This window comes from Thunnus thynnus, chromosome 13 (genome assembly GCF_963924715.1).
Source record: "Thunnus thynnus chromosome 13, fThuThy2.1, whole genome shotgun sequence".
In the NCBI taxonomy this organism is placed as follows: Eukaryota; Metazoa; Chordata; class Actinopteri; order Scombriformes; family Scombridae; genus Thunnus; species Thunnus thynnus.
This window is the reverse complement of record NC_089529.1, coordinates 19,343,884-19,359,010: the sequence shown is the minus strand read 5'-3', so window position 1 is coordinate 19,359,010 and position 15,127 is coordinate 19,343,884. Positions and strand designations below refer to the sequence as shown.

Genomic DNA, 15,127 nt, shown 5'->3' with positions numbered 1-15,127 from the left:
GTGCGCTTGTGTCCATGAATTAATGTTCTTATGTGTCCGTTTGCCTGCATGCACATTTCAGTGTGTGCTCTCCACTGGATACAATTTTTTTTTTTTTTTTTTTATGTATTGAAAGCTATTCTTAGAGTGACCTTCCAAAAGCCATGGCGTGCAGCCTTGTTGTCCGTGTGCGCCCGCCTGTGTGATTCAGTTTGAGTGGAGAAAGCCCAGGGACACATCAGTGGCCCTCTCCCGATTACGGAGCTCCACAGTTTGCAGATGATTCCTTGATGGGGCGAATCTGGAGGCATTGTGGTTGAAAGGAAGTGGCCCAGCGACGGGAAACAGTCAGCGAAACAAACACATGAACGCCCACGTGCACAGATTATATATATACGTAAACAGTCATGTAAGCACAGTCACTCTCCTACATGCCAAAGGATTCCCCTTATAGCATGGCAGAGTGCATCGTTGTTCTATCTTTAGGTCTTCAGTGCTGCGAATGGGGACGTAGACCATAATTTAATCCTCAAGTACACAAACACACTCTCACACACAACTAGAATAGATACAGTTCTGCTGCAACAAAATAATAGAAGGTGATGAATCACATACTGAGCCCTAAAGACAGAATCCTTAGAGTGTAAAATTATTTTATGCCACAGTCACAAGAGTGGATCCTACCTTACTCCTTCCTTCTTTTGGACACATTTGACTCCATGAACAACGGAGAGGGGTCTTTGTAGAAGAAAATCACTTTCATTGGATCCTTAGAGTTTTGTTTCAGACGTATGTAATGTTTAGTTGTTTTTTATCAAGGCATTGTTGTGTTGTTGCTATTCGTTTGAGGAAATCCACTTGTGGGACAGGTATATGGCGATATTGTCTTGGTGACAAGAGGTTTGTGAAATCCCCCAGCTGTAATGGGTACGGCACATAGGGGTTCAGTATCAGAAATCCAAAGCAAATTAAAGAGAAAATGTTATCAAATTCCTTGAAAAAGAAAATTATGCCACTGAGACAAGGATGCTTGTCACCGCCTGCCTGGTTTAATCAAGAAGAGTTAGAGGGAGGCAAAAAGCAATAAAACCTAAATGCCAATAGTTTTTTTTTGTTACTGAGACATCATATCCCTGATCAAATAAAACACCTGTGAAAGCTAATCATATTGTGTGAAATCATTCCAGTTTCCTAGATAAGTAACACTTTGTTCTCAAAATAATTATAAAAAATGTAAAAATGAGATACAATATGAGATCAGGAAAAATGTAGATACATAGAAACATACAGAGTTAGAACGTGTTCAAATAGATTGTTATGTTATAGATTTCTGTTTATGATTGTGTCCAGTTGTGATGCTCTGGTGAATGAATAAGTGCAATGTACTGAATTCACATAGAGGTGAATCTTTGATGAAATATTTTTTGAACCCCTTGAATTTATAAAACAATTATGACAAGTATAAAATCAATCATGGGTTCTTTATCGTCACACACTCAAACTAAACACTCTGAACTGAACAAAGCAAATACAAATACTACACAGTAGGTGTGCTGTAGGTTGGCCATGACTTGATGCTGTATATGAAAACAGTAATTTAATCACAGTAATAACACGTTGCAGCTTTTCATGAGATGACGATCACCCGATCTTTGCTGAAGGAAAAAGGTTAAGAAGCGCTGAAACAATCCATTAGCCGTGGTGCGACTCTGTTGCTATAATAGCTGCTCTCTCTAATCTCTCCCTCCCTTCATCCCCCTCTCTGTGCGTTCTCCCTCTTGCTTCTGGTTGATAGTTGTGATGGGCAGGAGTGGGAGGAAAAATGCTCTGACTCAGCCAGAATCCTCCTTTTGTGAAGTTAAATACCAATTTACACTCCTCCCCATCCCCTCTCCCATCATCCACACGCACATCCTATACACTGCCCTATACACTGACAGTATTCACATTTACGAATGTACACATACACACCTTCTCCCCCTGCTCACTCTTGCAAAAGAGATTTTTTTGCGCCGAGTGTATTCCTGTGTCCTACTTTTTAACCCCCCTTCCCCCTCTTGCCTTCTCTTTCTCTCTGTCTGTTTCTCTCTCTTGCCTTTCTAAGTTGACAGTCTAATAAGCCAGTAATTAACACCTGAAAACTCGGAATGGTGATAGGCCATTGTAGAAGAGATTGCTTTGGGAAAATAAAGCTCTTGTTTTCCTCCCCATCAACCACCACCTGCATATAAAAGAGAGCCTGTGGTGCACTGTAGACGAGCACAGAGTTAGAGAAATAGCTTTTTTTTTTTAGATTTTCAGTCCTTTGTTTTCTATACAGATGTTTGTTATTTTTTGAAGGACAGACCATCAAGCACAAAGCAATACAGATCAAGGACAGTGAGTGAAGGTCAAGGAACAGAATAATATTTGTTGTTTTAGACAGCATGTTCCTCCACTCCTAGAACTTACTTGAGTCGTAACCCCATTTTACCTTAATATGTAAATAGAACAGCTATTCTTCATAATGTATATCTTTTTATCCCCTTTAATGACACCAAACCTTTCCACAACACAACTGCAGTTGCAACAAGCGTTTCAGAGCAATAAACTAGGACACTGGAATATATTGCCTACAAAATTAAAATCATCTCATTTGCAAGAAGGGAGAGGGAGTGGGAAAGCAAGAGGACGTAAAAAAAAAAAAAAAATAGTGAGGTTGTTGTTAGTTCCTCTCTTTCAGTTGAGATGCCGGTAGGCAAGGATGGAGGTCATGGAGCTGGAGTGAAAAAAAAAGGAAACGAGGAAAAAAAAAGGGAAAGAAGAAAAGAATAGAAAAAAAAGAGGATCTTCAGCCAATACCAAAACAGGTCAAAGCCGTCATATGGAGGTTTGTGTGCAGCTGTCAATCTGAAACATCATTCTCACCATAGCAGGATGCAGCACTGGAAGGTCAGACTGAAGTTGATGTGGTTGGTGTTAGATATCGACAAGGGTAGAATGCCAGACTTTGTAAGCTTGAAGGTGCAGGAGGGAGACCGATATTACTGCTCCTGCTGGTACTACAACTAACTTAACTGCTCGTGTTATTAAAAATACCATAAAATAAAAATATACTCAATTATATGTAAACATTCTGCATCTAAATTCTGCATTTTTAAATAAAAGTGTAGATGTTTTATCAACTAAATGTACTTAAAATATCGAGGTAAAAGTAGTCATAATGCAGATTAGCCCCTTTCATAATGTTATATTGTTATGCTATATTATTGTTTTATTATTACTGGTGCTTTAGGGTATAAGCAGTATTTTAATGCTATTGCAACAGCTATTACTACACAGTTTCTTTCATGGAGTTTGCATGTGTACATGCTCATACTGTCATATAAAATTAACTTTGACCGTCTGTTCGTACAAATCTGTTGAGACAGACCAGGTTTCTTAGAAGTTTTAAAGCAGTCCAAAGTTGATGCCACTCTGAGGAGAAATTTTACTTAGGCCAAGCCATCATTGCTCAATAAATTGTTATAAAGTTTCATGCCAGGGTCCTAGAATACTCTTCTCACTTCACGCTTATCGGACTTGGCCTAATATTCTGCAACACAGGGTGTCAAAGTAATTAGGCATGAGAAAGAAGGAGAGAATAGTTGTGGAACATTCTGTTTCTGGTTGGATAATACAGTGCATGGCATAAGAAGATAAATCTCAGAAATGCAATGAAAACAGAATGAGCAGTTTGAGGTTTCCTATTATGATACTGTTCAGAACATCACCTGAATGCTAGGGAAACACTTAGTACAGAGAAATGCTTTCTCTGTTATGTTATTAAAACTCTGCAGCATCAATATTTATATGTCATAAGTAGCATATGTTATTACTTCACCAAGTCTTGAGCAGAGCACAGTATGTCTCTTCTGTGCATATTATGTTAATACATGTCACAGATGCTGTCATGTGTCAGGGGTCTATTACCTGTAAGTTTAGCAAAGGCTATGGGGAAATTAAATTTCAAGTCATATGAGCCTGGACTCCGTTTACTAAGAGAGGATTAACCTGCCTTCATGCAAATGTGTTATCTTCGATGAAACTGTCCATGAATCTCTATGAGGGGATGCGTTGTTAATATTCATGCTGGATAGCTGGGATCATGCACAAAGAGCACATTTACTTAAAAGGTGTGCTGCACTGAAAATAGCAGTTTCTTTAAGCGTACTGTTTTTTGAGAGTGCTGTTTTGACAAAGCATTGTGATTATTAAGGTACTTAAAAGGAAACAGCACTCAGTCTGAGTATGAACAGGCATATATCAGTGTTGTAGTTTTGGACAATTCAAGTCGGTATGTTGAATGTGATTATATAGATTTCAAAGCTTAAAACCAGGGATCCAAAACTCTTAATCTGTAATCACAGAAAGCCATTGGCAATGAAATGGGAACTGATTGTCTTGGCTCATACAATGTTTGTCTGAGCTTATCCATCCAATTTAGATTTAAATTACATTGTTGCTGTTGTAAAGATCAGTACATTGTGCCATGATGATTATGAAAATCATTCTAAAGATAGCGTGTAATAGTTTTTTGCTTGCAACAGCACTTATGGTTCATTAAAGTAAAGACATTACAACAAAATGAGATATAGTAAATGTGTACTTCCTGTAAATGTATGCGTCTGTATTGGGTGCAGAACTCTGATCTACTGCCTGCCTCAACTTTATTCAAAATAAGATGTCAAATGTCCCAGTTTTGATTGCCATCCTTGACGATATAGTGAATGACTGTAATCTGCACAGTCGACCATATCCACAATGTAATTTTATGGTGTGATATTTCAGAGCAAAGTATATATTCTGCTGTAATCATTCTTAAAGGGGGGATGTGAGAGGTACTTGTAGGCTATTTTTTAAAGCATCTTTGATGATGCTATTACTGCTGTGGTGTTTGTTTGTTTTTTGTATGTTTGTTGTTTTTTTTGGACAAGATAATTTCTCAGTTATAGAAATATAGCCAGCAACGTGACATCTTTGCCCTTCGATTTTCAGTTTGAGGCTCTGCAGGCTTTTCAGCCACAGTGCTTATTACTTCTGAAGGTAACTGTGCTTCTATTTATTGCAAACAAACTGCTGTTCCTGATGTCTGCTGTAACTCTCCTTTTTTGCTGCGTTTTTTTTTTTTTTTTTTTATCTGGAAAAAGAGACATCCAGTATTCTGCACCAGGTGTGCATAAAAGAACAGCAAAGTAAGAGGCAAAAGCTGACATGTAAAATGTCTCTGATTGTATCACTATTGTGTTATTTATATGTCAAAATATATTACTTTAAAAATATTGCCTATTTTTTCAAGCACATGTACACAAATCAAAGCTGAATACACCCCCACCTAGAGGCTTCTGGAAAGCTTTTTGTCATTTTGCTTATCAGTAGTTTTCCATCACTGCCACAGGATCACATGCTCTCCTCTCCTCTCCTCCCCAAATTAGATGTGTTCATTTTTAATTTGCAGCTCATCTGTCATTTGTAAAGAAGCACAAATAAGTGGGACATGTAAGTTTAGCCATCCGCGTCATGCCTGTTTAGCTGTTTAGTGAGGAAAAGTCCACCCGACCCAAACAGTTAGAACTGAAAATAAAAAACAATTTAAAAAAAGAGGTGATATATTAAACATGGGAAGAAAAGACAGTGAGAGTTGAATTATTTTAGTGAGGAAAAGTCCACCCAATCCAAAGAGTTAGAATTGAAAATAAGACATACAAAAAAAGAGGTGATATATTAAATATGGGAAGAAAAGAGAGTGAGAGTTGAATTATTTTAGAACTTGGAGCTTATATAATGAGTGTGAATCGCATCTTTTCTCAGCGTGTGAATAAGAAATAATGAAGCCATTTTTAGACAAGGTAAGCTGGAATGACAGATAAAACGTAGATAGACTGAGAAAGTAGCTTGTGAATGTGTTAGCCATGTTTTTAATTATATGACCTAATGGAAAAAGAACTCACTGATGGAGTTTGTGGCCTGAAATAAGATCCATGAGAAATCCTCGCTACACTAGATTATCGACTTGTTTTTCTAACTTTTGACTTTTTCTAACTTTTCTACCTGCCATCCTGAATCCTGCTCAATAATTTGAGAGCTATTAGTGTGTCTGAGAGAGGGATAATCATCTGTCCCTGTCACGGTAAACACAATGTTAACAACAAAGCGATCAAACCCTGTACTCTCCTGTCTGGTGTTTAATCACGCTGCTGTGTTGCCGCAGTTACTCACTATGACAATGCTGTGCCTTTTTTTTTTTCCCACCGTGACATCATCTTGCCGCCCACTGTCGGGTAGGAATAGCTGCAGTAGCCTGTGGAGGCAAAATTGCAAAGCCATGGTAACTAGTTAATCACTCGCATATAGCCCTTAGTCATGTCACAGAAAAGTGGTGAGTTAACATCCTCAGTAAGTATTGTTGACTCTGGCAACCAGCCGTGGCATAACCCTGGTCATTAGCGAAGCCTCCTTCTTCTCTCACAAACACACACATGCACAATAGCGTCCGCTGTCACCTCTGATATAGATGACCCTCGACGGAAGAGGAGCCCAGTAAGACAGCCTGTCAGCGGCTCTGCGATGTGTCTGGCTTGTCTCCCCTCGTTGGATGGCCAGCATGTGCCTCAGGTCTCTCCTGCCCATCCATATCCACGCCAGTTTACAGCCCGGCCGCCTGCAGAATGATATTCTCATGTGACAGTTGTTTTTTTTTTTCTTCTTCTTCTGGTCAGCAGCGATCCTGAATTACCATGTTTCAATCCTATGAACTCCCCCTGTGGCTATTCTGCAATAATGTACTCTCCCGTCAAATACAGAATGTTATAATAATTTCTGTGTTCAAATAATAATATAATAATAATACATCTTTTTTTTTCATATTTCCACCACAGTAGAAGGCTCATACTGGAAGAATGATCCCCCCCCCCTCTTCTCTGTGCGTCTAATTCTATTGAGTGTGTTATCTCTGTGGCTTTTAACAACAAAACAGCTCTGTTTTCTGATGAATGATCATGCCCGCCAAGTTTTTATTGCTTTCCGTAGATTACATCGGCTCGTAGTAAATCGCTTTTGCCAAGGAAATGTGTGATCTTAATAAAAATATGTCAAACCGTATCTTAACACAAACAATAGTTTTGAGCTGTTGTCTGCTGAGTTGATTTTTTCAAACAGCTGTCATCAGCATTTTTTTTTATTCAAAAGGAACGGGTTGAATTAGTAGCAATGTAATTACAGCGACTGATGATAAGAAATTAGAAGTTTTAGGAATTTTATGAACAGAGGCGAAGAAAAGCGCAGTGGCCAGATAGGAGGCCTCGACAGAGATGTGTACTCTGCGTGTCCTTGTTACTGGACAAATTAGCACTTGAAGTTGATCTGATGATTATGAAGGAGCAAGGACTGAAGCTGCCTGGAGGATCACTGGAGATGTGGGCGGTTTTGGATACATGTGAAAGGCTGTGAGATCATATGACAGCTTCTTTATATTCATTGTTGATCCACTGAAGGTAAATTTGACCTAAGTGGTAACAGCCTTGAAAAAGAAGAGCTTTCTATAGACCCCGAGAAGATAAGAGTGTGAACAGGCTTGTGAACACACCCTCATCTCGTAGCGTTGACAGATGGGGAGCTCTGGCTGAGGTTAGTTCGAGGGCTCTCATTAGGAAGAACGCAGGCACGAAAGCTCGGATGCTTTGATACCCCAGCTGCGGTTTTATGAGAAATAAACAGGGACCTTTCATCCCACACACACAAGCACGCGAGCATACACATGTGTACAAGTGTACAAACCATCTACATGACATTCAAGTTTATGAAATGTACAAATGTCAAAATTTCAAAAGGTAAATGTGTTAAGTTGAATTTGAGGCGATCAGAGTAATTATTGTATATTTCAATTAAACAAACACCAATAACAAGACATTCAAAACAAAGTATGGTTAGCCGTATCAACACAACACTGAGGATCAAAAAGGGGTCATTCGCTGATAATAGGAAGAAAGAGATAATAGAAAATATGGATATATGTGTGGTGGTGTGATACACCTGCAACAACGATGATCAAAATAATTATTTTAATATCTGTTGGTAGTGGCAGGAGGAAAATACGGCAAATAACAGGCATCAGCCTCTCCTCCAGGAAGATTAAAATGCACCATAAACACTTTGCTGTGTAATTTTGGTAATAGATTTTTATTAGCGATGTCCAATGCGACGGCAGTATTTTCTGTTTATCTTTCCAGTTGAGCGATATGACTTTATGTGCTGTAGCTTGGAAGAGTAAAATTAATTTGACTGTATGTTTGGAAGTGTTAAGCTTGCTGAGGTGCTGCTTAACAAGGCATAGGGTGTGGTCGAGAGAAAAACTAGTGATAATGTTGACGTGATCTGTATCAACAGTCGTGACATGGGGGAACAGACCCATAAGCTGTTTTTTACGCTTGGGATAATATTAATATTCAAAGCCCCCCGTGTGTAAGATTCAAAATTATTTGGCATTGATGACGCCTGGGGGTAGTAAAGCATATTTACACCACTACATCCTTGCCCCCAGCTCACATAGAATTAACCGGTTTTCACAAGGACTGCATACTTTTTTACAGAAACTTCTACCATGAGGATCATTTGACAGACAACAGGAATCACACAAGAATTCTACACTTCTCTATGCAATCTAATATAAACTCCAAGCGAAACACACTGAGTAATGTTAAGTGTCCACTAATTATGTTGTGACTGTTTATCTGGAGCACTAAACTATTTGCTCCCCATACGGTAATGTTGTGACATCCTGGCCAAACACTTAAGCCAGTGAGGGAACTGGAAACCATTTTGTTTTGAGTGGAATCAGGAAGTCATTAACAAACTGATGCATCGCTATGGAGCCGTAATGGCAGGTGGGCTGATACTGATACATCAGCCTGCCAGAATGGAGGGCATTGGTCGATAACACCTCCTCAGAGTGTTTTCCTGGCAAGCGCTGTGGCCCATAATGAAACTGGCGAACAGACAAGGAGAGGCGTATGGCAGGAGAGTCTTACACCAGCTGACCTCACCCCTGTGGTGGAAGACCCATTATCATTAAGAGTCTGAGGAAATGTGAAGGAGGCTGCTGACCAAGCTGAAATAAGTGTATTAACCAGCAGTTTCTCAGCTGTCAGGGGTCTTGGTTTTGGGCCCCTGCTAATGTAATATTAATAAAAACAAAATAGTGGGCTACGGGACCCCTGAGAGCAGCCTTCATGTGTCTCCCGTACTCCTACAAACCGAGACAGCGGACCGTAATATACCCTGTACCTGCCTGCATCAGCAGAAAACACATGTGGAGATATGAACAGTTATGATTCTGCTTCTAGGGTTATTGTACTTGGTTTATTTAATGATGCTATCAGTGGCTGGGTGAACAGAGGTGCATGCTGGGATAAATCACAAAGACTTGGTCCCTTTCCAGACACTACGAGGGCTCGCTCACGGAGTGCGCATGTTCGCAGACATAATAAACACTGACAGTCTCATCTCTTTCTCTCTCTGTTTCTCATTAACACACAAATACACAGATGTTGGCTGTTTTTCAATAAACTGCAGTATGTGTTGTGTGCCCTTTCTCATGAGGAAAATTATTAGCCAGCTGTTCATTCCCCAGCTGCAGAGAGACTACTCCATGTGCTGCCAGTGCTTAAGTGCGAGCGCACACACACACACACACGCACGCACGTAGACACATGGCTGAGAGAGAGTAGGTTTGTGCCCTGCAGGTTACAAGCCATAGTGAGAGGCCAGGGTAGCTTTCCGACACTGTTAACAGTTTGATGTTAATCAATTAGCAGACAACTGACTGAGCTTGAGGCCAGCAGTGAACTGTCATTAAACCCTGAGAAACAGACGGGTGGAGTACATAGGTAGACAGTGATAGGGGACAGTAACTATTGGCAAGCGTTGCTGCTTTGTCGAGCTGGCAGGGATGCCACTTAAATGCTTTTGGGTTACAAGTTTGTTCATTTACATGTCTATCTCTCCTTTTGGTCCTGGTTCAATTCGTCCTGGTCCTGGCGTGCATTTTTGCATGCATGCCTTGCTTAGCTTGCATTTTAAACAGGCGGGCCAGATGATCCACATTGTCAGGGTCAGGTCTATCTGGGCTCGGCTAACCTCAACCTTTTAACACCTAACATCTGCTGGGGTCAGACAGCCAGCCCAGGGATGGCTCATCATCAGCTGGATGCCGGTGTTCGTATTCCAGCTAACTACTGGCAGGAGACGAGGGTTTGTCTGTGTGTGTGTGTGTGTGTGTGTGTGTGTATCCAAGCGAGACCGGCTGCAGCTCCCTCAATCACTCTGTTTCATTTAAGATCTGGCCAAGTACAAGCTTGAGTTGCCTTCGGCTAACATGCAGTGAAGTTTTTGGTTTCACAACATCATGTTTTGATCACTCTGTGACTTAACAGATTGTTTAATGTACATTTTGCTTTTCTGTGTTGAGAATTTGGTCATAGTAAGATGATATGATCAGATTATCTTGTCCTTGTACCATTTATCCAGTATGGACTGTGAACATCAAAATTGCTGCCAAATCACTGCAATTTTTACACCTATGTAGTAAAGTAAAATTTGTCCCTTATATAAATATCTGTTGTTTTATGATATGTTGCACGATGCCCTCACACTTTCTTTACTCCTCTTCTTTATCTCTTTTTCAGGAGACTACGTGGTGCTGACCGTGTTCTTTGACCTGAGCAGGAGAATGGGTTACTTCACCATCCAGACCTATATCCCCTGCACTCTGATTGTTGTCCTCTCCTGGGTCTCATTCTGGATCAACAAGGATGCAGTTCCTGCCAGGACATCATTAGGTAAAACGCAATACAAAAAAGTTAAACCTGACACAAGATTTGGATTATTTGTAGAACATGCTGAAGTCAGTTTAAAAAAGTACAGTCAGTTAACAGAAATAATTATTTTTTATGTGATTTTTTTTTCTTTTTAGGCTCCATATTCCTCTATTCCTCTCTTGACAGAGCCTTTTGCCTTCACTCCTTTTTTATAATCAGCCCACCTAGCCCAAACATACATAGCCTGCAGTTATGCCAGTGAGGTTCATTAGCCATCCTGCCCTTAATTACTCCCTGCTGCAAAATACTTCAAGAACCCTGTGGTGGTCACACACCTCCTCATATTGAAGAGCAGTCTACTTAAGCTTCCTCTTTCCTGCCGTTCTCTCCGTTCTTTTTGTCTTCTCCTTCACCATCCTCTCTCTCTCCTCCTCCTCTTTTTCCCCTCTGAGACAGGGCAGCTGCTTAGGAATCTAGTCCATCTTGATTAGAAGAGCCTATCGTGGCACATATGTTTTCATGCATGCCTTAATGAGGCATTAATTATGCAATACAGCAGGGGAGATGCAGAGATGCAGCCTCAGCACAATAATAATGCAGGTGGCCTCTTCGCTGAATGCAAAAGCGGGACACGGAATGAAAAAGAGGGCAAAAGTGAGAATTTCAAGGAAATTTGTCAGCTCTTGAACTTGCCCTTGGCGTCCAGTGGACATACTAAGAAGTTCATTCGTGATGCAGTTGCGTACGTTTCCCTTTGTCAGCTTTCCTTTTGGCCCCTTAAGGCTCTATATCCTGACCTCAAGTCCATGTGATGCGATCATTAGCGAGCATAAGTGAATGTAAAACAATCACTGCAGGCATAAGCCCTCATTCTACCTCACTATCATCGTTACTTCGTCCATCATTAATCTCTCTAAAAATAGGTTGTTTTGTTTTCTCGAGCTTCTCCAGCTCCAGACATGATTTGCAGTCAAAATAATAACACTATTAATTCCCTGCTGAAATTGTACCGAGAGTCAAATATCTTAATTTCCTCTTTGAAAGATGATGCAGGAGGTACAAGCAGCCAGGTGGTGAGGGAGCGGATTAGTGCAGATGACATAATTCTTAATCCTTCAATACCACCCAGAAATATATCAATTCACTCACAATACTGCAGTATTATAATCTTGAAGCAGACTGATGTCTTTTAGTCCACATTAAATTTAGACATAAATCATCTCCTATATACAAGACAAGACCCCTTATTGTCTGTTTAAAGGAAGGAGGGGGTTTTGTTTGTTGGTGTTTGTGGGTTGTTACTGCAGATGTTAGTGCTAATCTGTTGTATCAGTGTGCCATCAACCCGCCTCCGTCCATATTATCATCACAGACGGACGGAATGAGTAAAAAGGGGAGAGGGTTAACCAGATGGCGCATATAGAAATGTAGTATGTCAGTGTGGTCAATGACAGCTGAACCATAAACCAGTAAAGTATGTGGATCAAGGGGACAGTAAAACAGCTGCTCACTCCTCCCTCATGGGCGTCTAACTGTTAAGAGCTTGCAATTAAACAGCCACCACTAATCCTCTTTTTTTTTTATATGTGTAAGTCAAAAATATAATATTTCGACACTGCATTGTTTCAGCTACAAAATCATTTATTTCTGCCTAAAATAATTCATCCATTGGGTGTCATTTTTGTTTTGTTTTTAGAACAGTTTTTTTTTAAGCCGTCTTAAATTTCTATTATGACAGGTTTTAAGGGAATTTTGTAAATATAAACACCTATCTTGTTATTTCTAAAATATAACAAAATAAAAATAATCTGCCTCCCTTTGCCTCAGACATGCAACTTCAATTTTACAGTGATTTATTTTTCCTCTCTCTTTTTTTTCCAGGCAGTTAATGTGTTCCTAAACTAAAACATTTAGGAGGACATGTGTTCCTAGATTGAAAACACGCATGAGCACATGGCCATATTAATTAAAACATGTATTAACATGCAGAAAAACTGGTGCACGATCTGTGAAAATTATTCAAAATATCCACTCCAAGTTTGAATCTCCCCTCGGACTTCCAATGTTGTTTCAGCTTCTAGTAACTGCAGGACTATTTCTTTTACAGTATCAGACAAGCACGGTTCTAGGGAAATACTCTTTTACAAATACAATAACTGAGAAATACCAAGAGTATTTTTTAGACGATACAGGAATATACATTTGTGAAAACAAAACCATTACCATTGAGCTTGGTGTGGCAGAGTTTATCTTGATTTAGTGCGGATCTAACTTCCTCTGCTCTGTCTGATCTCATTACCAGGCATCACCACTGTGCTGACTATGACCACGCTGAGTACCATTGCCAGGAAATCTCTTCCAAAAGTCTCCTATGTGACTGCCATGGACCTGTTTGTGTCCGTCTGCTTCATCTTCGTCTTTGCCGCACTAATAGAGTATGGCACACTGCACTACTTTGTCAGCAACAGGAAGCCAAGTGCCAAAAAGGACAAGAAGAAGAAAAACCCGGTGAGCGTCTTTCTAAAACTAACTGAAGTTTTTTCATATTTTTAACAAAGGCCAGTTGCTTAATTTAACAATGCAGCTATAAACAATATTGTTTAGATTTACTCACTGTATTAGAATGTGTAATATCCTTGCAGTGTTTACAGTATCCTTTATTTAGGTGAAGGGTCAAGGATTCCCTACATACTCTCCGTCCCTCCCCCACTGTATTACAGTACTAGGATATGCCTTTGAAAAAAGCTATACACTGCTTAGTATCACTAAGGGAGCATCTTCCCAGGGGCCACCACCTCAAATTACTCAATGAGCAAGGCGTTCGGCTTGAACGTTTTCTTAATCCGCCGCACATCTGTTACAGTTGTAATTTAGACCCATGTCACATGACAGGCGAGTTGACCTCATATGAGCCTTAAATCCCTCAGAGATCATGGCAGCTTGGTCGAAGGGCCGTGATCTCTTGCCAAATATATGAACATACTTGTGGAGCTGAGTACGTTTACCCTCAACAGCAAGACTAGCGCTTCTCTCTAATCAGCTAGAGTTGGCTTATGGTTCCAGAAATGAAGATTTAGTATTGAAAATTAGTCCAAATGTACCACTTGAAGTCTATTCAGTGGAAAAAAGTTTGTTTTTATGCATTTTTGATAACTAAACCAAGTTATCTTATGTTTTTTAAGGGTTGTTGTAACTGAAATCCATCTTTGAAGTCACAACATTTTTTTTTTTTGGACTGGATTCACAAGAGCTGAAAGATATTAAATCTTAAAGCTCTAAGTATACTGTGCGTGGGTGAACAGAAGTATCGAACTGGAACTTTGGGGGGGGGAAAGTGGGGCGCTCTAGTTTCAGCCTCTGTAACCGTAAGGTTTTGCACATGGTCTAAGTGTCTCGCGGACGAATTAATGAATAATGAAGTGGAAGGTGTAATGCCAGTTTGCCATCTCAGAGGGGCTTTTCTAGGTTCTCTGCATGACTTGCCAAGATGTGGGAAGGAGGAAGTGCACCATGAAAGGAGGTCTTTGACTAAAATTCTTTTGATGTCCATGAATAGTTAAAAATATGGAAATGATAGGAAATCAAGGAAATATAAATCAAGAACTTCAAAAGTTTCTTTTACCTCCTATAAGCTGCTTGGGTTCTGTGATGTTACTCTTCTTAAAATGCGGATGGTTTTCGGATGATCAGATTTCCTCATATCACTATATTTTATTCCTTTTAGAACACTGTCACGCGTTGCCAAAACATGAAAATAATCAGTTAAATTTATACTGGAACTGACAAGGATGCATGTTCTGTGAAAAAAATGCTTACAAGTTAATGTGAAAATGTGATGTTTTTGGTTTTTTAAAATGCTGGTACAGTACAACAAAAAGTCATGTTACTGTTTCTCACTGAAGTTGCCACCACTTTACAGTCACACTCACTGGGAGTATTTGGATAGCTTTTACTTAATCTCTCAAGTTTTGCATCTGACATTTTTCCAAAGGTGATCCTGGTGTAAGAAGCATGTGAGATACATTTATCCCACCATGCATCTCCCCCTGTGTCTGTTCATAACATGTATGTCTCTCTACAGTATATCTCTTCTCTTTCCATTTTGAGTTAGATTAGTATAGTACTTGTAATTTTCACACATTATCTTTGTGTTTCTGTTTATTTTTTTCCTTTTATTGATGTTTTTTCTGTTCTCTGTTTACATGTATTCTTTGTGTTTTTGTGTGACTCTCTTTCAATTCCACATATTCTTTGTTTCCTGTCTGGACAAAAGCTCCTCCGGCTCTTTTCCTCAAAGGTATATTGCCTGTGTCTGA

The 15,127-nt window shown here is 39.7% G+C and overlaps 1 protein-coding gene and 1 long non-coding RNA gene across 6 annotated transcripts in view; one reads left to right on the top strand and one right to left on the bottom strand.

The window, feature by feature from the left end:
• Positions 1-15,127, bottom strand: part of LOC137195853 (uncharacterized) — a 198,116-nt gene that overhangs the window by 127,095 nt on the left and 55,894 nt on the right. Inside the window, exons 4-5 of one of the 2 annotated variants that reach the window (XR_010931176.1) lie at positions 6,501-6,658; positions 6,217-6,298 (exon numbers count right to left, since the gene is read on the bottom strand). This is a non-coding gene — a long non-coding RNA (uncharacterized lncRNA). Of the gene's footprint in view, positions 1-4,935; positions 6,299-6,500; positions 6,659-15,127 lie in introns of those variants that run through there. The other variant, XR_010931175.1, reaches the window with a different exon arrangement.
• The window catches only part of gabrg2 (gamma-aminobutyric acid type A receptor subunit gamma2), a 55,555-nt gene that overhangs the window by 35,006 nt on the left and 5,422 nt on the right, over positions 1-15,127 (top strand). For 2 of the 4 annotated variants that reach the window (XM_067608505.1, XM_067608504.1), the window contains exons 7-9: positions 10,680-10,832; positions 13,114-13,319; positions 15,085-15,108. In XM_067608505.1, coding sequence (XP_067464606.1) covers positions 10,680-10,832; positions 13,114-13,319; positions 15,085-15,108 — 383 coding nt within the window. The remainder of the gene's footprint in view (positions 1-10,679; positions 10,833-13,113; positions 13,320-15,084; positions 15,109-15,127) is intronic. The other 2 variants (XM_067608506.1, XM_067608507.1) reach the window with 1 other exon arrangement.